Source organism: Tachypleus tridentatus, chromosome 5 (assembly GCF_004210375.1).
Source record: "Tachypleus tridentatus isolate NWPU-2018 chromosome 5, ASM421037v1, whole genome shotgun sequence".
NCBI classification, from domain to species: Eukaryota; Metazoa; Arthropoda; class Merostomata; order Xiphosura; family Limulidae; genus Tachypleus; species Tachypleus tridentatus.
The window spans coordinates 31,610,156-31,634,349 of NC_134829.1; the positions used below are offsets into that span (position 1 = coordinate 31,610,156).

At 33.5% G+C, this 24,194-nt stretch overlaps 1 protein-coding gene across 1 annotated transcript; it reads left to right on the forward strand.

Annotated features, from left to right (window-relative positions):
• The first annotated feature begins 16,089 nt into the window (after positions 1-16,089).
• Positions 16,090-21,061, forward strand: LOC143250256 (uncharacterized). Its single transcript, XM_076500726.1, has 3 exons — positions 16,090-16,219; positions 17,593-18,125; positions 20,109-21,061. Exons 1-3 carry the CDS (start codon positions 16,100-16,102, stop codon positions 20,239-20,241), a joined length of 786 nt encoding a protein of 261 aa, XP_076356841.1. The 5' UTR covers positions 16,090-16,099; the 3' UTR covers positions 20,242-21,061.
• The last annotated feature ends 3,133 nt before the right edge of the window (positions 21,062-24,194 follow it).

The following is a 24,194-nucleotide window of genomic DNA, read 5'->3' on the forward strand; positions in this document are numbered from 1 at the left end:
ATAAATGCCCCAAAACAGCATAACCAGTTTGGATGCAGTTCTTGATCTTCACATCTGCAGATGTTATATCTGTTACTGTGCTTCCTAAGTAAGTGAATCTGTACGTTGTTTATAAAAGTGCTTTGTTTATACGGAGAGTAGAAGTTCGTGGGTACTGGTACAAAAGTGCTTGTTTCTTTATATTCATGGTAATATCGAACTTTTTGGCAGATTGAGTGTTCTTTGCGCATCTTCCAAAATGGGAATCACAAGGGGACGACATTAATGGAAAAAATAAAGTTCCTTTGTATAAGCTGCATGCTGTTTTGTGTTTCTTTTCAGCCTCGTAAAGTTGAAAAAGCCAATATTTACTCTCCTTCTAATGTCAATACCATTTGAGATATATCTTACTGATATATGATCTTAATGCAGAATACAGTAAATAGCACTGGATAGGACGCACTTCTGTTTTAGCTAGTAACGTAATCAGAGATTTCATTTCTTCATCCGTCAACAGAACTGAAGCTTTCATGTAACGGTGGAAACTTATTATTTTCGCCAGATTTTCATAGTATACACATAAGCCCAACAACTTTCACAAAATTTTGTTTAGTGAATTGATGCGTTTGTAAATTCGGTAAAGACAGTATTGATACTAAAATGTTGTTTGAATGACTTTTATTGCAACTGATGTAGGATGGACACCATATCAAAAGTTGACGTATTGACTCCAAAATCACATTGGCTTTCTGGAATAACGTTATTTGCAACAGCTTCTAGGCGTCACAAGAAACTTTTGTTAAGACTTTTCGAGCTATGAACAACAGAAAAATATCTCGATGATTACTACATCCTTCTTGTAGGTGTTGATAACAATGGCATCTTTATATTGTTCTAAAATCTTCCATCTTTCAGTTATTATTATATTATTACCAGTTGTCTCTTCAGGGAGATAGATGCTCCAGTGCTTAGAAACTTCTGCTGAAAGAAATATAATTCCTGGAACTTTCCCCTTTACAAGCTCATTGATACATTTGTCAGTTCTGTCACAACTAATTCGCTTCTTAACTTATCCTGAACTAACACTTGTTCAAAGCATTTCTGCGTCAACACTTCCAGTGGATGAGCGAAAGGAATTGAAAATGATCTTTACAAGGTAAAGTATACAGTGTTGAAAAAAGTATATGTAACAGCCCAGTACTAATGTCTTTATGGCCCGGCATGGCCAAGCGTGTTAAGGCGTGCGACTCGTAATCTGAGGATCGCGGGTTCGCATCCCCGTCGCGTTAAACATGCTCGCCCTTTCAGCCGTGGGGGCGTTATAATGTGCGGTCAATCCCACTATTCGTTGGTAAAAGAGTAGCCCAAGAGTTGGCTGTTGGTGGTGATTACTAGCCGCCTTTCCTCTAGTCTCACACTGCTAAATTAGGGACGGCTAGTGCAGATAGCCCTCGAGTAGCTTTGCGCGAAATTCAAAACAAACCAAACAAACGTTGACTCTTCTGAGCTTTTACATAGTATATCTTGTGTTCATAATTTGGACAACAGCGTCAGTTAAACGTCTTGATTTTAAGAACTTCACGATTTCTAAATCATTTTCATTAAACCAATAAATACTTTTCGTTAGTTTTTACTCAGAACTTTTCAAGACTTTTGATAGATGAGACCAATGGAACTAGCTAAGTAATGTCTACTTTATACGCATACTGTGACAAACGCGAAATACACATTCTAGTTTTGACTTTTTATACACTATTCCGAACTCAGACAAGCTCTTCCTAATAGGAGACTGTTAGGATTAGGGTAGCAAAATCTGGAGATATATTCCAGGTGCGCTTGAGAAAGGTAAATCCAACTGTGGCAGATAATTTGAACTTAGCAATAATAAAAGGTCTGGCTATTACCAACAGTTTTTTGTTATTGTTTTTCAGAATTCCAAACAAATGGTATATCTCTTGGAAAAGCCAAAGATAAAAAAGTGTTACATACTTGACTACATTATTATAAGAAGATATGATATTAATGACGTGCCACCGACTCACGTGACCAACTGATCATTTTCTTATATCTACTATTTACAAAAATAGTATAGTATATTATCCAGCTAAAATAAAATAGGAACCAAAAACATACAAAGAATGTAATGTGCACAAAAAACTAGGCCTAGCTAACTAATGAATGAATACTGCTGTGAAATGATTATCAGCGTTAGAAGTGTAACTATCAGTTTTGGCACCAATTTTGATTTTAATTTCTTTAAATAGCACGTTCAATCCTTTGTTTGTCGCATTTTTTAAAAATTGTTAACACCTGAGGTGTTTTGATTAGATTTAACTAGTATTATGATTTTACTGATAACAAAATATTAAATATATTTAATATTTATATATAGGTCTTATCATTCATTTAATAACGTAAAAAAAACCTGGACAAAAGTTTAACTCTTACGAAACTTATTCGTTTGAAAATATTTCATTCTTATGCGTGAAATGACAACACAATACATAAAACTAATTATATGTGTGCATGTTTGAAGGTCTTAAATAAATGTAATTCATATCTAACGAAAAATTAGTTTCAGTACATGTTTTAAACAAATGCCTAGTTAAGATTTTTTTATCGGAGAACCCTTTAGTAGCACAGCAGTATGTTTGTAAACTTACAACGCTAGAAACTTAGTTTCGATACCCGTGGTGGGCAGAGAATAGATAGCCCCTTGTGTAACTTTGTGCTTAACTATAAACAAACTTATTTGAGGGAGTATGATCAAAAAACTAGTGATGGAAAGATATTCTGGGCCCGGCATGGCCAGGTGGTTAACATGATAAAAAAACTAGTGAGGGCAAGACATTCTGGGCCCGGCATGGCTAGGTGTTTAACATGATCAAGAAAACTAGTAAGGGCAAGAAATTCTTGGCCCGGCATGGCCAGGTGGTTAACATGATCAAGAAAATTAGTTAGGGGAAGAAATTCTTGGCCCGGCATGGCCAGGTGGTTAACATGATCAAGAAAACTAGTTAGGGCAAGAAATTTTGGCCCGGCATGGCCAGGTGGTTAACATGATCAAGAAAACTAGTGAGGGCAAGACATTCTGTACCCTTAGGTAAGTATACACTTATCTAAGATATATTTTAAGATATAATTATTTTAGACATTGGTCTTTTTGCACTTTCTACATAATCGCTTTGCAGATATGTCGCTTTTTTGGTATGATCTTAAACTTGTGACCAGCTAGTATTTAGGCTAATTTCATAGTGTTCACATTTTCCCTATTAAATGATAAAACGTTTTTATTTTTATTTTCCCGTTTCCTATTTTAATCTTTCGAAGCTCTACTCAAATAAGTGGTTAAGTCTAACAACGCAAAATGCATATTTTTTCTTTATGTTCATTGGCCTTAAGATTTTGGCCAGCAGTGTATGTAACAAAAATGGAATCACTGATGCAGTAACAAAACGGCTATGGCATTTTCAAATTATTCAAGGAACACACACACAAAATAACTATTAATAAACTTTAAGATGTTCGATATTTTACGTATGTCTTTTTTATCTTCTAATTTTTTAGATGTTTAGTGTTTTTTTCTCAAGAATCTTTTACCATTTTGGTTTCAGGCTTTTGCTACATTCGAAAGTCCTGAAATCAGACATGATACGACTGGATTTGTAAATCCATCTGTGAAACACTAACGTGGTACAACCAACAATATTTGAAACTTTAAAGGACAGATTAAACATAATTGGCAATTTTTATGGTAGAAAAATCCGAGATTTGTGCTTTTTGTAAGGTTATAACTGAACACTAGTTGTTGTCATAGTTGATTAGTTGTCAGCACTTTTCTCCGTAACAATGCATTCTGATTACTAACTAGGTTATATCTACACTAGTTAATACAGTTAAAAAATTGAATAACTAAACAACAACTAAATTGAAATGATTGTATAAACCATTAACTACGACAACGTTATTTTGGACCTAAGTTACTGATTGGTTTTATTTGTCATATCGGAGTTAACTACGTTTCTGCCCTTTTGTTTTTTGTTTTATCGCTTTGTCCGTTTATTTATAATTCCTACATACAGGAATAAAGAATCCTATTTTTAAAAATAACACTGCACGTTCTGTATTATTCAAGTCCACTGGATTATTGGTAAGTATATGGATTTACAACGCTAAAATTCGTTGTTGATTTCCTGCAGTGGACAGAACGAAGATAATTATTTATGCAATTTTGGGTTAAAATAGCAGCAAAATATTTCCAGATTTCTTTACAAGTTTATAAGAAACTGACTATATTCATAGCACGAGGTTCCAACTACAAAATGAATGTAAGTTGGTCAGTTGTGCATAATCACAGTAAACTCATAGCTTTCAGTGTATAAGTTAAGTTGAAGAAAGTTGCATCAGTCATTCCATGTCATCATGCCAAATCAAGTGTTTTAAAGTATTTTCAATCAAACATTTTTAGGTAACTTGAACGAAACACGTAAAGTATGTTAACACGAATAGTTTTTTGAGTACATTATTGAGATTTAAACAAAAAATAATGTTATATTTAATACTTTAAAACTTTCAAGTCAGAGCCGCTTTCAAACTTTGAGTCAAAGTACCACATCCCGAGTTTTTAGTTTAGCCTTTAAGTTTACTACCATAATTAAGGTTTTAAATCTAACAAGCGCCTTCAAGGCTTCTTAGACAACCAGGGACACTTGGAAACAATTGTTTCCATCAGCCCCAAACGTAAAATTAATGTTTTAGTCCTACTAGACAACGATAGATATTAACAGCTTCGCAGATGGTATGATACATACCACTTATCTTTATGACTGATTGTTTTAAAGTATGTATTTATTAAATAAGGTGAGTATAATAGAGTCTGATTAAATGTATGATTTTATTGCAGCAATCGGGAAAGTCATGAATTTGGAGAATCGAAGAAAAGTTAAAGGAGAACTGATCTTGGTTGCAGCTTGGACTTGATGTATCGAGGCAGCAGAGGAGAAGCGAGATGGTGACGTCAAGTTTTGAATAAACGTACGGTGAGAAATGACTAGCTGGACGAGTTAAGGCTATGACAAAAACAGAAAGTTTCTGGTTAATGAATGACGAATAAAAGTTGTAGAGGATTTTAAATTGAAAGTTTGAAATTAAGTCCGTAAATAATTATTTAAGTAAATTTAAACTAAAACGAAAATATAATTAATAAATATTGTTTGTTTTTAAATTTCGCGCAAAGCTACTCGAGGGCTATCTGCGCTAGCTGTCCCTAATTTAGTAGTGTAAGACTAGAGGGAAGGCAGCTAGTCATCACTACCCACCTCCAACTCTTGGGCTACTATTTTACCAACGAATAGTGGGATTGACCGTCACATTATGATGGTCCCACGGCTGAAAAAGCGAGCTTGTTTGGTGCGACGGGGATGCAAACCCGCGACCTTCAGGTTACAAGTCGCACGCCTTAACCCACCTGGCCATGCCGGCCAAACGGTTGTTGTTCAGAGATAAGTCCGATGACACTAAAACTGGGTTTTGTTACTCGTATGAAACACAGCACAGAAAACACGTTGTGAAACGATCACTTCACGTGTACAACATGTAAATAATTTAACAAAGACAGTCAAGGAAAACCATGTTAAGCGATGAGAAATGGTAAAGCAATGGAACCAATAGGCTTACTATTTAGAAAAAGAAGTATTCATAGATTGCAGATTTGTTTTAGATTAATTAATTAATTAGCTCATTATGTATTTCAAACGAAAAACATGTGAGATAATATTTCACATGTCGCCGTGGTTTGTCACTGCCTGGAAAACCTTTTATTGAATACCAGAACTTGTCAGCCAGGCTGAATCTTGACAGCAGCTAAGAGTATCTGAAATGCTAGTTATGATAAATGTTGTCTTAACAACTGCCCCCTGCTGGGACAGCGGTAAGTCGACGTATTTACAGCACTAAAATCCGAGGTTTGATTCCCCTCGGTGGACATAGTACATGACCCCGGTGTGGCTTTACTATAAGAAAAACACTCACTTAACGAATACTGAACAAAATATTGAAGTAATTATCTAAATACATGATACAACACCCAGATATTTCTCCAAATTATTTTTAACTAGCCTCTCAGGGATTTTAAACCACACACACGTCAACACAATCCCAAGAATGTGATCAGCTGAATTTATGAGTAACATTTCGAACAAGGTGAGGAATTCAGCTGAAGTTCTGACAATTAGCTCCCAATTTGACAAAAACTTTGAACAAAGGAGTTATTTGTTATTTTGAATTAAGCACAAAGCTACACGATGGGCTATCTGTGCTCTGCCCACCACGGGTATCGAAAACCGGATTTTAGCGTTGTAAGTCCGCTGAGTCACTGGGAAACTGAAACAAAAGAGAACGAACAGAAATTCCGTGGGTCCACAATAAACTAATTTAAGGTCAGGATTGATCATTACATTTTCGTTAATGTTTCTTTTATCTCCAGTATCTCTACAAAATACATTGCTGTGATTTTCTGATTTTTTTATATGATAAAATGATTATTTTATGAAGTTTTGTTTAAACTTTTAGTCAGTAAAATACGCGTTATTTGTGTTGAAAGTAGCAATGAATCAAACAACATTACATTATGTAAGACGTACTGAGCGATAATACAAAAACAAATCGTCAGATGTTAACTAAGAATTCAAAAAGACAAGTTTGTTTGTTTGATTTTGAATTTCGCACAAAGCTACTCGAGGGCTATCTGTGCTAGCCGTCCCTAATTTAGCAGTGTAAGACTAGAGGGAAGGCAGCTAGTCATCACCACCCACCGCCAACTCTTGGGCTACTCTTTTACCAACGAATAGTGGGATTGACCGTAACATTATACACCCCCACGGCTGGGAGGGCGAGCATGTTTAGCGCGACGGGGGCGCGAACCCGCAACCCTTGGATTACGAGTCGCACGCCTTACGCGCTAGACAAAAAGACAAAAGTGCTTTGCTTTTGTTCCTGACAACACAATGCAATTTTCACATTTGATCATTACTTGTTTTATATTACGACCTTTAAGTTCTCATACGTAATCGTGCTTAGAATTATTAAGTAATAAGTAAAATGAGATAAAAAAAAACTGTATCAGTTTCTCGGCATTTTGTTTTCTTCGAACTACAATTTATTTCACTTCTGTTCTGATCTGGTTTACTGCCTCAGTTCTAGGTTCCGCACAAATCGTTCACCATTATGCTAATTGTTTGAATCAAGTCAAACGAGCACATAAATTTAGCAGACTAATTTTTTTAAATTGGAATTGAGTTAATGTTGCTTTCACAGAGGGGAAGTAGCTTTATCACCAAATGGCTTCATATTGTAATCAAGCGAAGTGTCGATGTAACTACGACATCCTGTGGTGTAATATCAAGACGGTCGAATTTACGACTGGAATAATTAATAACATTCACAGGATGGACCGTTAAACAATTAAAAACTAAAGAACACAATGTATTGACAAAGGAAGGTTTGATTGTTCTTCCTCAAAGAAAAAGCAGAAGAAAACAAAACTCTAGTACAGAAAAGAACGTTACTCATTCTCTGGTGAAATATGAAGTAATATACTCACGAGTGAAGTCTGTGGTGGCGAATTATATAACTTTATTGTATCTTAACATAGCTTTACGATATCATTAGCATTACAATATAAGAGAATCTGAAGATGACGAAAGCTAAAAATCCAAAGTTTCACGTTTTGAACCACATCGCGAAATCAACGACTTTCGTAAGAAAGATGGTGGCCGAAGAAACTAAATTTACAGAATTTTTATTAAGTTTTTCAATACAGCTCCAAATAACCTTTGACCTGCTGAACTTGACATTAGAGACTGAAATCTCTCTAAAATGAATGATTTTGATGATCTATGTGATATAATTTAACCTCTATATCCTTCGTAGAAGTTTACTATAATAGAAAGTGAGATATCTGGAAAAATGCGTATCTGTACTTATCAAACTGAGCACCCTTGCCAAAGTAGCAAATAGTTACAAAGAAAACACAGCTGGTTGTTCGTTACGAACTGGAAACTATTTCAAGGGCCATCGAACTCCAGACCTTAGTGTTATAAGTCGCTGGACCAAAGGAGGCATTACTGTAATTTGGATTGAAATCTCGTGTTAAAGTTTATGTATCGGATCTTTAGAAGGTTTATAATTTTTTTCAGTTCTTAATGTTGTATACATCATGTTTTTACCTTAAAATCTACGAACTTCTATTTCGAAAAGAACTGAATCGTGTTTGAAGTGGAAAAATATTTACAAGACGCTAAAGGACCAGTTTGTGGCAATGTTACTGTTTATTTAAATAGTTGGTGTCAATGTTATTATTTTTTAAAAAAAACTATTGGTGTCAATGTTACTGTTTTTCAAGAACTAGTTGGTGTCAGTGTTACTATTTTTAAACAACTAGTTGGTGTCAGTGTTACTATTTTTTAAAGAACTAGTTGGTGTCAATGCTATTATTTCTAAACAACTAGTTGGTGTCAGTGTTACTATTTTTAAACAACTAGTTGGTGTCAGTGTTACTATTTTTTAAAGAACTAGTTGGTGTCAATGATATTATTTCTAAACAACTAGTTGGTGTCAGTGTTACTATTTTTAAACAACTAGTTGGTGTCAGTGTTACTATTTTTTAAAGAACTAGTTGGTGTCAATGCTATTATTTCTAAACAACTAGTTGGTGTCAGTGTTATTCTCTTATGAAGAACTAGTCCGTGTCAATGTTACTGTTTATTAAAGAACTAGTTGGTGTCAGTGTTACTATTTTTAAACAACTAGTTGGTGTCAGTGTTACTATTTTTCAAAGAACTACTTGGTGTCAATGCTATTATTTCTAAACAACTAGTTGGTGTCAGTGTTATTCTCTTATGAAGAACTAATTGGTGTCAATGTTACTGTTTATTAAAGAACTATTTGGTGTCAGTGTTACTATTTTTAAACAACTAGTTGGTGTCAGTGTTACTATGCTATTATTTTAAACAACTAGTTGTGTGTCTTATGAAGAACTAGTCCGTGTCACTACTGTTTTTCAAAGAACTACTTGGTGTCAATGCTATTATTTCTAAACAACTAGTTGGTGTCAATGTTATTCTCTTATGAAGAACTAGTCCGTGTCACTGTTACTGTTTATTAAAGAACTAGTTGGTGTCAGTGTTACTATTTTTAAACAACTAGTTGGTGTCAATGCTATTATTTCTAAACAACTAGTTGGTGTCAATGCTATTATTTCTAAACAACTAGTTGGTGTCAATGTTATTCTCTTATGAAGAAATAGTCCGTGTCACTGTTACTGTTTATTAAAGAACTAGTTGGTGTCAGTGTTACTATTTTTAAACAACTAGTTGGTGTCAATGCTATTATTTCTAAACAACTAGTTGGTGTCAGTGTTATTCTCTTATGAAGAACTAGTCCGTGTCAATGTTACTATTTATTAAAGAACTAGTTGGTGTCAGTGTTACTATTTTTAAACAACTAGTTGGTGTCAGTGTTGCTATTTTTCAAAGAACTACTTGGTGTCAATGCTATTATTTCTAAACAACTAGTTGGTGTCAGTGTTATTCTCTTATGAAGAACTAGTTGGTGTCAATGTTACTGTTTATTAAAGAACTATTTGGTGTCAGTGTTACTATTTTTAAACAACTAGTTGGTGTCAGTGTTACTATTTTTAAACAACTAGTTGGTGTCAGTGTTACTATTTTTCAAAGAACTACTTGGTGTCAATGCTATTATTTCTAAACAACTAGTTGGTGTCAATGTTATTCTCTTATGAAGAACTAGTCCGTGTCACTGTTATTCTCTTATGAAGAACTAGTTGGTGTCACTGTTACTGTGTATTAAAGAACTAGTTGGTGTCAGTGTTACTGTTTATTAAAGAACTAGTTGGTGTCAGTGTTACTATTTTTAAACAACTAGTTGGTGTCAATGCTATTATTTCTAAACAACTAGTTGGTGTCAATGTTATTCTCTTATGAAGAAATAGTCCGTGTCACTGTTACTGTTTATTAAAGAACTAGTTGGTGTCAGTGTTACTATTTTTAAACAACTAGTTGGTGTCAATGCTATTATTTCTAAACAACTAGTTGGTGTCAATGTTATTCTCTTATGAAGAACTAGTCCGTGTCACTGTTACTGTTTATTAAAGAACTAGTTGGTGTCAGTGTTACTGTTTATTAAAGAACTAGTTGGTGTCAGTGTTACTATTTTTAAACAACTAGTTGGTGTCAATGCTATTATTTCTAAACAACTAGTTGGTGTCAATGTTATTCTCTTATGAAGAACTAGTCCGTGTCACCGTTACTGTTTATTAAAGAACTAGTTGGTGTCAGTGTTACTATTTTTAAACAACTAGTTGGTGTCAATGCTATTATTTCTAAACAACTAGTTGGTGTCAATGCTATTATTTCTAAACAACTAGTTGGTGTCAGTGTTATTCTCTTATGAAGAACTAGTTGGTGTCAATGTTACTGTTTATTAAAGAACTATTTGGTGTCAGTGTTACTATTTTTAAACAACTAGTTGGTGTCAGTGTTACTATTTTTAAACAACTAGTTGGTGTCAGTGTTACTATTTTTAAACAACTAGTTGGTGTCAGTGTTACTATTTTTCAAAGAACTACTTGGTGTCAATGCTATTATTTCTAAACAACTAGTTGGTGTCAATGTTATTCTCTTATGAAGAACTAGTCCGTGTCACTGTTACTGTTTATTAAAGAACTAGTTGGTGTCAATGTTATTCTCTTATGAAGAACTAGTCCGTGTCACTGTTACTGTTTATTAAAGAACTAGTTGGTGTCAGTGTTACTATTTTTAAACAACTAGTTGGTGTCAATGCTATTATTTCTAAACAACTAGTTGGTGTCAATGTTATTCTCTTATGAAGAACTAGTCCGTGTCACTGTTACTGTTTATTAAAGAACTATTGGTGTCAATGTTACTCTTTTTATAGAACTATTGGTATCAATGTTACTATTTTTTAAAGAACTAGTTGGTGTTTTAATACATTCTATAACAAGCGCACTTAAACTTTATCAGCGCCCTCTTTATTTACTATTATTATTGTGTTATCTCTTGACATTCATTTTTTATAACCGCTTTGGTTAAAATATTCAGACGTATAAAGTTTGTCTGATATCCAATAAGATATGCTGTCTCACCTTACCTTGCTGGATAGCATGCCCATACGATGATATCCAATAAAATATACTGTCTCACCTTACCCTGCTGGATAACATGCCCATACGAGATGTAACGCCTTACGTTAAGCAGTTTTAGAAGAACGTAAAGTATGTGTATGTGTTGTATTCACTGCATTCAGTAGTTCCATTCTGGTTCCTCAGTGAACACGAGGTAAGCGTAATAATTATAACAATAATATTTGCAGTTCTATCCCTGTGATAGGCACATCTTAGATGGCCCAATGTGCAGCTTAAAATAAATCAAACAAACCAAATTTAATTTTTGTGAGATAGGAGAGAAATATAAGGCTGTCCAAAGCATATCAATACTTGTAGGATTATTTGGTTGTTTGCTTTTGAATTTTGCGCAAAGCTACATGAGGGTTATCCGCGCTACCCATCCCTAATTTAACAGTGTAAGACTAGAGGGAAGGCAACTAGTCATCCCCACCCACAGCCAACTCTTAGGCTACTCTTTTATCAACGAATAGTGGGATTGACCGTTACATTATAATGGCCCCACGGCTGAAAGAGCGAGCATGTTTGGTGTGACAAGGTTTCGAACCCGCAACTCTCAGATTACGAGTCGAATGCTTTAACCACCTGGCCATGCCGGGCCTACTTTTAGGAAGCTGTTCTTTTAGCGCGATGAAGAAATTAAGTTTTAGTTTCAATCAGTGCTATATAACTACACTACGAATAGCATAACTCAAATTTTTTATGTGGATTGAGCTATTTGAGATTGAACTTAAATATAAATAGAACGGATAGATACCTATGCAATTCGAAAGTATAAAACGATAACGAACTATGAATCAAAGCTCGACTTTAATACTGAAGACGACTTCATTGATGTTTTTCACTTTCTCACTAAACTTCCCGAAAAATGTTTGTACAAAATTAAAATATAATTATTTTAAAAATTCTAGATTTTTCTACGAATTATTTAGAGATCTTTTGAGATCTCTAGATAATAATCTTGTGAACATAAAAAAAATGTACAAAAACTAGGAACTAATTTATTAACATACATTGTATCACTACGCAATTATGAACGCGCACGCACACACACGCAAAATATTTTTAAATTTTGAAAATTTCTGATCAAGGTATATTTTACTATAAATAATGTTGTTGTACAACACTTTTACCGTAAAAAGAAAAGATTCCTTAAATATCAGTTTTTGTAACTCGCATGCATTGTTTTCACGTTTAGCAAGGTTAAGTGGTTATATTTTCCTCAAAAGCACATACACAAAATATCTTGTCACAATAAAACTATGCTTCACAGCTCAAATTTAACTTAAATTATTTATTCACCATGTAATTATTGAAGGTTAACGAACAAAATAAATTGTAGAAACTTTCCACAACTAAGCAAGTCAGTTTTTAACAACTTAGATTATTATTGTATTCTCACACAAAATGTTAAGTTCCGAACTTTTATGACATAATCAATCATGAGAATCTCAGTGAAAAAAAAATTTAGTGTAATGTAAATCTGGATATTTTGTTTAATTCTTTACACTAGTAGTGTCTTTCACAGATCGTTTAATTCTTTACACTAGTAGTGTCCCTCACAGATCGTTTAATTCTTTACACTAGTAGTGTCCATCACAGATCGTTTAATTTTTTACACTAGTAGTGTCCCTCACAGATCGTTTAATTCTTTACACTAGTAGTGTCCCTCACAGATCGTTTAATTCTTTACACTAGTAGTGTCCCTCACAGATCGTTTAATTCTTTACACTAGTAGTGTCCCTCACAGATCGTTTAATTCTTTACACTAGTAGTGTCCCTCACAGATCGTTTAATTCTTTACACTAGTAGTGTCCCTCACAGATCGTTTAATTCTTTACACTAGTAGTGTCCCTCACAGATCGTTTCCTGTTATTTTTATTACATTTTACAATGGTCCCTGGATGGCTAGGTGGTTAGGACGCTTCGTTCACAATCTCAGATCACGTGTACACCAATAACTCTCGCTCATCTGCTTCTAACTGTCATAGAACAACTCTCAGATCATGTGTGCACCTATAACTCTCGCTCATCTGCTTCTAACTGCAATAATACAACTCATTTAGTCTTTACTCTATGAACACTGTTATACACTGAACAAATTCCTTGGAGAAATTATAACTTATAACTAACATTAATTAACAGGTACACCCATTACGATCGATATCAAGGAATATGCCTTACAGGTACACCCATTGTGGCCAGAATTCATGTCTCTCCTCAGTTCTCGATTAAATTTTATGAATTTTCCTGCTTTCCTTGAGAACTATTTTCGTAATTTTAATGAGACATATTGAAAAGTACATTCCTCCTCCTTTCTGTGTAATGTATTATAATATATTAACTCTCATAAAACGTAAGAAAACGAAGGGTGGACTGACTTCAGTATCACTCATGATATTCATTACGGCTACAATTTGAAATATAATAAAAGGTTAGAATATAAATATTTTAAATGAAATTAGTGGAAAATTAAGGTGTTTTGAGTAAAAATGATGTAACTTTCATTAGTTTAACTCTTGGAACAACAGAAGCAGGTTATAAGGGTCAGGGGGTTGAAAGTCATACATGCTAGCCATTACCTCGAACAGCATTCTTGCGATCACAAGGTGAGGTGACTCAAAAATATTCGTACGAGTTAATGTTGAATATTTTCTTCATGTTACCATTGCTTTTGAAAAATCTGTATTAACTGTTTTTAGTTGAATGTATGGTTAAACTTGGAATAGGTTTGTTTACGCAGAATTCATCAGTGATATAAGTATAAACTTGATACACAATAAATTTTTAACACGCACACTGATTAATGGTAGTAATAAAATATTCTACTAACTTCAGTTTTATTGTTCTCAACACAAATGAAGGACTACTTGTATACACGAGAATCTGTAATTATGATATTAGTCAAAGTATTTCCTTTGACTGTTTATAAAGTTTGTATATAATATTTAGCTACTGAACAATCACCAGTGTGAGGAAGTGTGTGTTGAAATGTTCTTATGGATTCTTATGACATACGTTTTTGCGAAGCAACTGAGAGTTTGTTTTGTTTTTTTTAATTTCGCGCAAAGCTATACGAGGGCTATCTGCGCTAGCCGTCCCTAATTTAGCAGTGTAAGACTACAGGGAAGGCAGCAAGTCATCACCATCTACCACTAACTCTTGGGCTACTCTTTTACCAACGAATAATGGGATTTACCGTCAATTTATAACGATCCTACGGCTGAAAGGGCGAGCTTGTTTGATGAGACAGGGATTCGAACTCATAACCCTCAGATTACGAGTCGAACGGGCATGTAACTGATAGAATAACATAAAATGCTTTGTGTAAACTACATCATAATAAGGGGTTGGTTTCTCTTGAATGATTGTAACATAATTTACAGCTTCATGAATTGATTATCAGACTATATATTACTTATAAGCTTTGAGTGTTTTAATAGTTTTCGCACATTAATTTTCAAATGTTTGCATTATGTGAACGAATTACATTTCAGCTGATTTGACTGTTACAACCTGACATATCTAATAAGTTCTAGTATTAAACAAAATATATCTTTCACTAGTAGTTAGTGATGAACAAAGATTACATCTGAAATGCTATGTTTACACACTTCTGATTTAACATCAGAACTAGGACGGGTTTTATCACCCTCACTTTTTACATGTTTGATTGATATAGAAACTGTAAATTATATTACTATATTAATAATTATAAAATAATTACCGAGATTGATCTGTCTTTAGGAGTTCCTTATTCTTTCATTATAAACCCTGCAGGCCAAGTGGAGCACCCAACTTTGTCCTGTACAACTGAATATACTTAATGTGCAAATTAAGACGAATGTGCTTAAAGACATTTGCATTTTACTTATTTTTAACGTGAATATTAAATGTATTGATTTTTAATGCATCGCCAACTTTAAACATTATGAAGCGCTTTCGTTTTTAACTAATTATGTCTCAAAATGTACCGTTAAAGTTAACTATTAATTTTACATTATCTAGCATGTTTAGAAAAAAACAAACTAGGGAACTTTTCGAAAATAAGAGTTTTAAAAAACTCGAATAGTTCAATCATAATTTTAACCCTAATTATATTTTTGGAAACGTTTCATGTGCAATATATGTTATTAATATCGTATGCAATTAACAACTTTCAGTTATATTAATATGAATAATTTTATTTTGTTTGTATTGTCTTAAGGCTTATACATATATCAACTAAAGTTTTGTTTGTTTTAGAATATTGCTGCACAACTTGTTATTTGCCCCGTGACTACCTTGCGAATCAAGCCCTGAATTTTAGCGTTATAGTTACTATATGCTTGTATAAAAAAGCAGAACTAACGGAAGTAAAACGTCACAAATTTAACACTTTTGTAAAGTAAATAAAAACAAAACAGAAAAGTGTATAACGTAAATTAGAGCCCAGTAATGTAATAACATTTAATATATTTAAAATAATAACAATATAATAATTTTAATAACGAATTAATAATTTATTGTTGAAAAAAAAAACAGTTTAGCCACAATTTTAAGTTTGAATTTTATTTACGTTTCCATTTCTGTGCAGTCCAAATAGAAAATGTTTCATCTTAGACACATGAAAACACTAATTACAAAGAAAATACATCACGATTTCAAATATTCATCCAGTATTGACGTGAAACATTTTAACACAGCTCTAATGGCTTGGAATAGATTTCGTTTTCCGGAAGTGAGCCATGGAACTCAACGTGTTGTGTTGTGGACAGTAATATTTAACCCTCAAGCGATAGCAATGGCTACATGAAAGGTCAAGGTTGAAGGGTGACTTATTATAACGTCTAAGGACAGGAAGTACAATTCGTATCGCGATACATGGGGTAACTACAAGTATAAAAGCAAACTTCAAGGATGTTGTTTTACTTTTACAACCACATACTTTATTTTCTCGCTACAACTAAACCAAGCATTTTTAAAATATCTGCAAGATTCTTTCTTATAAAGAGAACATCAAAGAGCATCCATTTCAGTGTAAGTTTCCATATTTTAACATATTTATAAGCATTAAAAAAGAGTATTTCTTTTGTTTTTTTAGTTTCAAACCTAGTTCTCTTGTATAGAATAAATTGAATGATATACTATGCGACTGTACAAATTCAAGTGAAACAGATTCTCGAATTTTGGCTCATAAAGTAAACCCAGGTTTGAAAACATTAGGGGTATCTCTAAGCGCTACGTTTTAACTTGAAGGTATATAATCATTACCGTGTTGTGTGTGTGTATTTTCTTATAGCAAAGCCTTATCAGGCTATCTGCTGAGTCCACCGACCATGTTTTGTCTCCAATATCACTTTTTGTATCGAATATCTGTGTTAATTTTCTGAGACTTAATAAATAAACCATAGAGGTTAGTTTAATTGTATCAGCGTCAGCATGATAACTAAGTGAATCCAGTCAGTTTTAAACAGTTTTTATGTTGAATCGTTTGTCAGGTACGTAAGTCTTATCAAGAGCATGTATAACAGTTAGTTATTCTTCGTGCAAATAACTAATAAATATGATTTTAATGTTCTCTGAATTGTGGTTCACCACGCTCAGAAATGTGATAACACTATGTAACACAAATTTTGTTCCTGGATAGTATGAGTTATTTCTTAATTGCTTATGTTGTAAAAATACAGAAAACGGCCATTATTCCCTTCAAACTTTGCTTTTATGACCTGGATAATGAAATTTAGAAATTAACCTATTTTATATGTAAAAACGGGCAAATTTGCACATTTTCATTTAAACAACATATGAATCAACATTTACATGTATTTATACTAAAGTTATACAAAAATGTTTAGAAGTGAGTAGTTTTTCGAGATTTGAGACTGTAATGTAAATCACTTTCACGTATCAGCCCCCAAAATATAGTCTCCCATCGTGTTTTCGTTATACGCTTCCAGGTTACAAAGCAAAGTTTGAAAAGAAAAATAGGTCTTTTCCATTTACTTTAGGCATCAGCAATTTGGAAATAACACTTTCTGTCCAGGAACAAGAAAAAGTAAAAATTTTGTTACATAGTGTAATCGAACTCGAAATGCGTTTTTAAGAGTGAAATCATTTAAACGAGAAACTATTTTTGTACTTCTTTCTCACTAATTAAACCAACACGAATTGAGGACTTAAGCAAGTTTAGCAGACATATTCATTCCGTTATCGCTGCTTTGAAAATTAAACAGAATGCATATAAAAACAACTTTCATTGAGCATGAAAAAATATTATTTTAAGTCTGCTTAGATCACCTGTGTGAGATCAAACAAAAATAATTAATTTATTATTTTCATTATTTTGTTTGAATTTTAAAATGATTCTATATTTGTGATACAGATGTCACTACGTCTCATTTGCTTTACAGATGTTTCTTTCCTACACCTCGTTTCTAAAGCTAACAATATTGCTCAGTTTGATCTGGACTTCATGGGTTGACGCTCAAACCTCAACAGTCCCACAGAGAGCGAATGGAATACTTAGCATCTTCACAAGCTTCGCTGAAACGATTGGTCGTTCAGTTAGCACGTCACAAGTTTTAGCAATAAATATTAAAAACTTTGTCATATTTTTAACCGTCAAAGCCATTCTGATTCTTGCCGGTTATTTTGGATTCAGTAGTATTGGTAGTCTCGCAGTCGGATTAGGAAATCCAACCGTAACACCTTATTACTACTATCCGTACGAATATGAAAACGTCTGGAGAGATGCAAAGGATCTCGGACCAACAAAGTTTGAATTCACTAGCGAAGATATGCGTTGGTTGGCTACATACATATGGTCAGTAAACACCGACAACTACGGCTGTTTGAACAAGCTGGCCTGCGAGAATCCGAAAAGTGCTAAAGCGTACATTACTGGTGGAAGAATCCTGATGAATCTAGTGAATTATGTAAAAACGTAAGTATTGTTAAAGAAACAATATAACCTTACTTCTTGAATTATTGTTACAATAAAACATCAGCAGAGGTATCTTGATATGAACTTACAAAAAATAAGATATTAACTAAACTAATGAATGAGAAACTGCGAACCATCGCTTGACAAAATATATCAGTTAATAATAACTCTGAAGCTTCGTTTCTTTGTCCGTTTAATTTAAACGTGTATGAAAATAAATACAGTTATTAGATAAATGAATCGTGATTTACGTGCGTCCTCCACTCATGTTTCAGACTGCGATAACACATGAAACTTGGTAACACGAGCTCCCTCTGGTGGCAAACTTTTATCAGGTGTATGATTTCGTGATTTATCTGTAAACATTTATTCTCTTCTTATATAAACAAATTATTAATTTCAGTTAATAAAGACAGACTGTATATTTTAATAACTTAATAAGCTGAATATTGTAATTTTACAATATTGCATCAGATACCAAATGTATCAATTATCACAATTTTCTTTAGTATGCAACAAGCAACGCACTATCTAGCTTGTTAGAAAAGCAAACAAACTAGAGAGCTTTCTGACAAACACAGTTTTAAAATTTCGAATAGTTCAATCATAATATTTAACCTTAATTAGCTCAGCGGTATGTCTGCGGACTTACACGCTAAAATCCGGGTTTCGATACCCGTGGTGGGCAGAGCACAGATAGCCCATTGTGTAGCTTTGTGCTTAATTCAAAATAACCTTAATTATATTCTTTGCAATGTTTTTGAATATAAGAATGGAAACCGAAGTGCGAATATAGTACGATCCTAACATCTATTAAACACGAAAATAGACTTGATGCTTAAAATAATAGAAAAGCTCGGCCGTTAAACATGATAGTGTATTTTGTGTTTTAAATCTTAAGATACTAGAAAAATCGTTGGCTTGAGCTGTGATGAAAACACATTTACTGTAATTAGCTAAAGAAATTAACAGAAGTACGTTTAATGGTCTGAGTCACCAAATAACCAAATAAGTTTGTCCATCAATAAACTTGTGGTCAGTTCAACTTGGCTCATTACATTCTACTGTGTATATATCTTGTACATATCTTTCTGAAAAATAAAAACATATGACGAGAATCAAGTTGATTTAAAAAGTACACGTGCTTGAAAAGAAATTATGTTTTTGTATAAATTTATTTCTACCTTTAAAAAATTATTCTAGTGACGTAATTTCACTGACAATCAGACTATGATATAATGTAAATTTACGTTAAAATGTTTCGTTTTTTTATCGAAAAGATAAGTATATAAATTGCAGTGTTTTGTTTTATTAAGTTAGTTTATAAGGTAAAGAATGAAGTCAGATTTTGTAATTAATGGATAATAATTGAGTCAAATACAGTTTAGGTTTGAGAAGACAAGCTTCGGGCCATTTTCCCTGCTCATCCACAGGAGGGAAATAATATTTTGTCATATAAAAAATAAAGTGGCTTATTGGTTTTTGAATATCGCGCAAAGCTATACGAGGGTTATCTGCACTTGTCGTCCCTAATTTAGCAGTGTAAGACTAGAGGAAAGGCGGCTAGTCATCACCACCCACCGCCAACTCTTGGGCCACTTTTGTACCAACAAACAGTGGGACTGACCGTCACATTATAACGCCCCCACGACTGAAAGGGCGAACATGTTTGGTGTGAAGGGGATTCGAACTCTCGACCCTAAAGTAACGATTCGAGCGCCCCAACCACGTATCAATGTCTCCCCAAAATAAAGAGGCAGTTAGGTGTTGTGACCGAAAGATTATGTATTTAAGCCTATAAGATTATGTATTTAAGCCTATAAGATTATGTATTTAAGCCAAATTGATTTACCCTTTGTTACCAATAAGAACTTTTAAATTATTGTTGAACGTATAGTAACTTTCACGTTTCAAAAGCTACATTAATATAAAACAAGTGGAGTCAATCAATAAATAGAACCATTTTACTGTTATTTATTCCAGTTATATTGATATCAGTCCAAAGTACGACAAGGTTCTTCGAGCTCTGCAGGACGCGACAAGTAGAGGAGAAACCCAAGGAAACCAAATCTGCGACGTAAAATACTCTTGTAACGGTCCATTTGTCAGACGATAAAAACATATAAAAGTTTATATTTCAATTGTATTTAGAATTACATGTACATATATTTATTCATCCTAATAAGATATTTAGTTAATATCTTTTATTGACATCGATTTATTTCACTCGAAGAACATACATATGTCACATTAAACTTATATTAAGCCTGATTTGCTTTACTGTAAATTCTGCCATACTATATGTGGAACATCGGTAGACAGAAACTCCTTCAATAAAATTCTCAATAACGTTGTTTTAGGATTTAGATAATATTACTATTGTTTATCAAATGTAGCGCACGTTCTCACACCTTAATAAAATATAAATGTATATGATATAAGCATAGTTTCAGTGTCGATATTTCATTATAACCTATTTTTAAAGTAAGTAACTAGTCAGTTTGTAGCAGCAGAGGCATAACCCGAGACGATTATGGATATTTGGTTTAGTGACATTAAATGCATGATAACTTAAGAGTGCGGAATATAAAGAATATAAGCTCTACTTCTGATGTTAGATAACATAATTTACAGAATACTAGGTCTTAATAATTCGTTTAGACATTTCAAGAATTATATTTATGGATTGAAATTTAAGCTCTAACGTTCAAACTCGTTCGAACACGCAATAAGAAAAATATTGTTCAACGTTTCAGCTTTCTTAGGCCATCTTCAGGTTAAAGTATTAATACCAGCCATCCTGAGATACATTTTTACTTCAAGTGGGTTTCTTGTCATCACGAACAAAAGTTGAAAGTATTTTACTGATAGTCAAGCAATATCAGTTGTGAATGTCATGTGCAAAACATAATAATTACGAGCTTACAAACTTTGACGACTTTTATATGCAAAAACGGCTCGTTTGGGCTGAGAAAACACTTTTACATAGAAGAGCGAACAACGTTTCGACCTTCTTCGGTCATCGTCAGGTTCACAAAGAAAGAGGTAACTAACCGGAAGCTGACCACATGTTTGAAAGGGGTTGTGTCGATGACCGAAGAAGGTCGAAACGTTGTTCGCTCTTCTATGTAAAGTGTTTTCTCAGCCCAAACGAGCCGTTTTTGCATATAAATTTCTCAACAAGTGGGTTTCTCGTCATCACTGGGTTGTGTAACTGTGTGTCGAAATGCAGAGGGCGGTATTAGATGTTTGAATATATAATTTTATTTATTTTATTAATATAGGTATAAAGGCGTTCCTTTATATTGGTTTATTTTGGGTTTAAGTTGTTATATAAGTAAGGCTTCTTTAATTTTGCGTTTGACGACTTTCACTTAGTTTCAATATTTTAAACAAACACAATAAAACTTTGAGATAAAGGTTAATTAGTAATTTAAAAAAAAAGAAATACATCCTCGTTCTATCATTGTTTAAATGCTAAACTTTAATATATTCAATTTAGAAGTATAAGCAGAGTTTATTTGGTTACTATATCAACCTATAGATGTCAGTTTGGTGAATTAGAATAGTCTACTATGTAACGTACATTGGAGGTAAATAAAACATTAAGACGTGTAACTTATGTATACATAAGTTTAAGGTATAATTATGGTATTAACATTGAGATGGTACTTCGGTTGATATTTAGGCTACTGTTTTTTTTTTTAGAAGCTCAAGTCGAAAGTACAATTTTAACAAAAGTTAGATAAGTTCTATTTACATAAGCTAAGCACTATAATAACCCTAGGCCTTGTCTGAATAATTTGTTGTTGTTATTTTGTTATTGTAAGCAACGATCAGAATTTATAAAACAAAATTTAAGGAAGTAAACTGATGGTACATGAACCGGATAACACTGTTTGTGTATATAGCAAAGAAGGAGATCACGGAGAGTTTTTGGTTTAGTTCATTCAAGTCGTTCTTAAAATAAAACAACGAAAACGTGGAAGAAGTGTGATGTTATGATGTAAAAGCGTGTAAGAATGATCTTGTATCAGATGTACTGGTCGAAATGTAATAAATTAGTAAATAAAAAATATAATTGTGTATATGTGTGTTTTTTTTTTATTTTAACTCCCTGCAAAGTCGAAAGAAAAGAACAGTCTGTATTTTGAATTTCGCGCAGAGCTACTCGAGGGCTAGCGCAGATAGTCCTCCATGATTTAGCAGTGTAAGACTAGAGGGAAGGCAGCTAGTCATCACCACCCACCGTCAATTCTTGGGCTACTCTTTTACCACCAAATAGTGAGATTGACCGTCACGTTATAACGCCCCCAAGGCTGGGAGGGCGAGCATGTTTGGCGCGACGGGGATGCGAACCCGCGACCCTCAGATTACGAGTCGCACGTTGCATTATGTGCTTGGCCATGCCGGGCCTATAAAGTAGTCTAGAAGTATCAGGCCAAAATGTATATTCTCTAATTTCGAAACAGTCGGCTCATAAATAAAAGAATGGCTTACAAATCTAATTGTTAGAAGAAGAAAAAACACAAGAAAAATATGTTTCTATCTCTGTGGTAATGGGGCCCGGCATGGCCAACCGTGTCTTATCCAAACATAATAATAAAAAAATGTTCATTGTGGTAAATGAAATGATAATTTGAGTAATAGTTCTTTTTTTATTTTCCGGTTTGCAATAGGAAAAAAAAAATATCTTTGAAGTTTACGTAGCTGAATTATAAAAAAGCGTTGATTAAAATCAAAACTACTTTTATGACGTTTAAATTCGGAGGTCTGGGTGATTAGTAATTGTAAACATGTTCTTTTAGTGGCTTCTTTGCATACTTACAGCAATTAATTCTGAGGCACAGTAAAAGTGTTTTATGTGTGTGTGTGGAAAACTGCATTAGTGGGTGTGTGCGTGTATGTGGAACCTCAAGGGTAAAAGTATACACACATCCATAAACTATTGTCTTTTCTCGTATGTTACAACATCTGTTCCTTTATTACTTGTAACGTCACTTGTTCACCTGACGTCACAAGGTTACGTGTGAATCACACTTGAAACGCAATGATATTAAGCCTCGGTTTAACTCTCTTAGAGTAGTGGTTTTCGTTAGAGTGTCTTGGACGAAAGTACATACAAACTGCTATGGTATTTATATGAGTAAACAAAGAGCTTGTTTCTGTTTTTCCAATTTGTATATACAACCAAATTATTTAACGTTGTACAACAGGGACTGATATTTGATCGAAAAATCATGTGATGAAAATGCAAGTATACGTTTATTTGTAATGTGTTGTCCAACATTAATCCATCAAATATTCAGATATAATCTTTTTAGTCAAACTAATAAGGATTTTTATTTAAACAATATCTTATAAGCTACTTAGGAACCGATATTATGAAGAGATCCTTTGGTCAACCTTTTAATATAATCGCTTGCTGGAGCTGTGTTTGATTATTACTAATTAATTATGGTATCGTTTTTATTATTAAGAAACGATTTTTAACTGAATTAATGATAATTGAATTAATTTTATATTTTATATGTAATGTTTCTTCTAAGTTTGTATTTTTAGTCTTCGTTGGACAAAATTATCAAAAATCAAAAGAATTCAAGTTTTATTCGCAGGGTTTTCTTTATGTAAAAAAAATTCTTTTTTGTGAACCTGACGATGACCGAATGAGGTGAAAACGTTGTTCGCTCCTCTACGTAAAATATTTTCTCGATCCAAATTAGCCGTTTTTACATATATATTTTTCTCTACAAGCGGGTTTTCTCGGCATCAAAAGAAAACCTAATTTTTCAGACGAGCTTCAACATGAAAAATGGTGTTTTATAAACCTCCACTGACTGTGACCAATACACGTCCAAACCCTAGATGCTGTATTAATCCTCCTTATCGTTACCTAAAGCTACTGACTTAATGTGTACTTTACTTCTTGTTATCACCAGATGTCTCTCATTACTTCTTCTCCATTGCCTGGTGGCCCAGCATGACCAGGTGGGTTAAGGCGTGCGACTCGTAATCCGAGGGTCGCGGATTCGCATCCCCCCTCGCACCAAACATGCTCGCCTTTTACAG

Excerpts from the sequence above, each read along its gene's own strand:
- LOC143250256 (XM_076500726.1), top strand. The coding sequence starts at position 16,100 with ATGTTGTTTTACTTTTACAACCACATACTTTATTTTCTCGCTACAACT. Across the intron at positions 16,220-17,592 it reads CAAAGAGCATCCATTTCAGT|ATGTTTCTTTCCTACACCTC; the intron begins GTAAGTTTCCAT and ends TTTGCTTTACAG. Across the intron at positions 18,126-20,108 it reads CTAGTGAATTATGTAAAAAC|TTATATTGATATCAGTCCAA; the intron begins GTAAGTATTGTT and ends TATTTATTCCAG.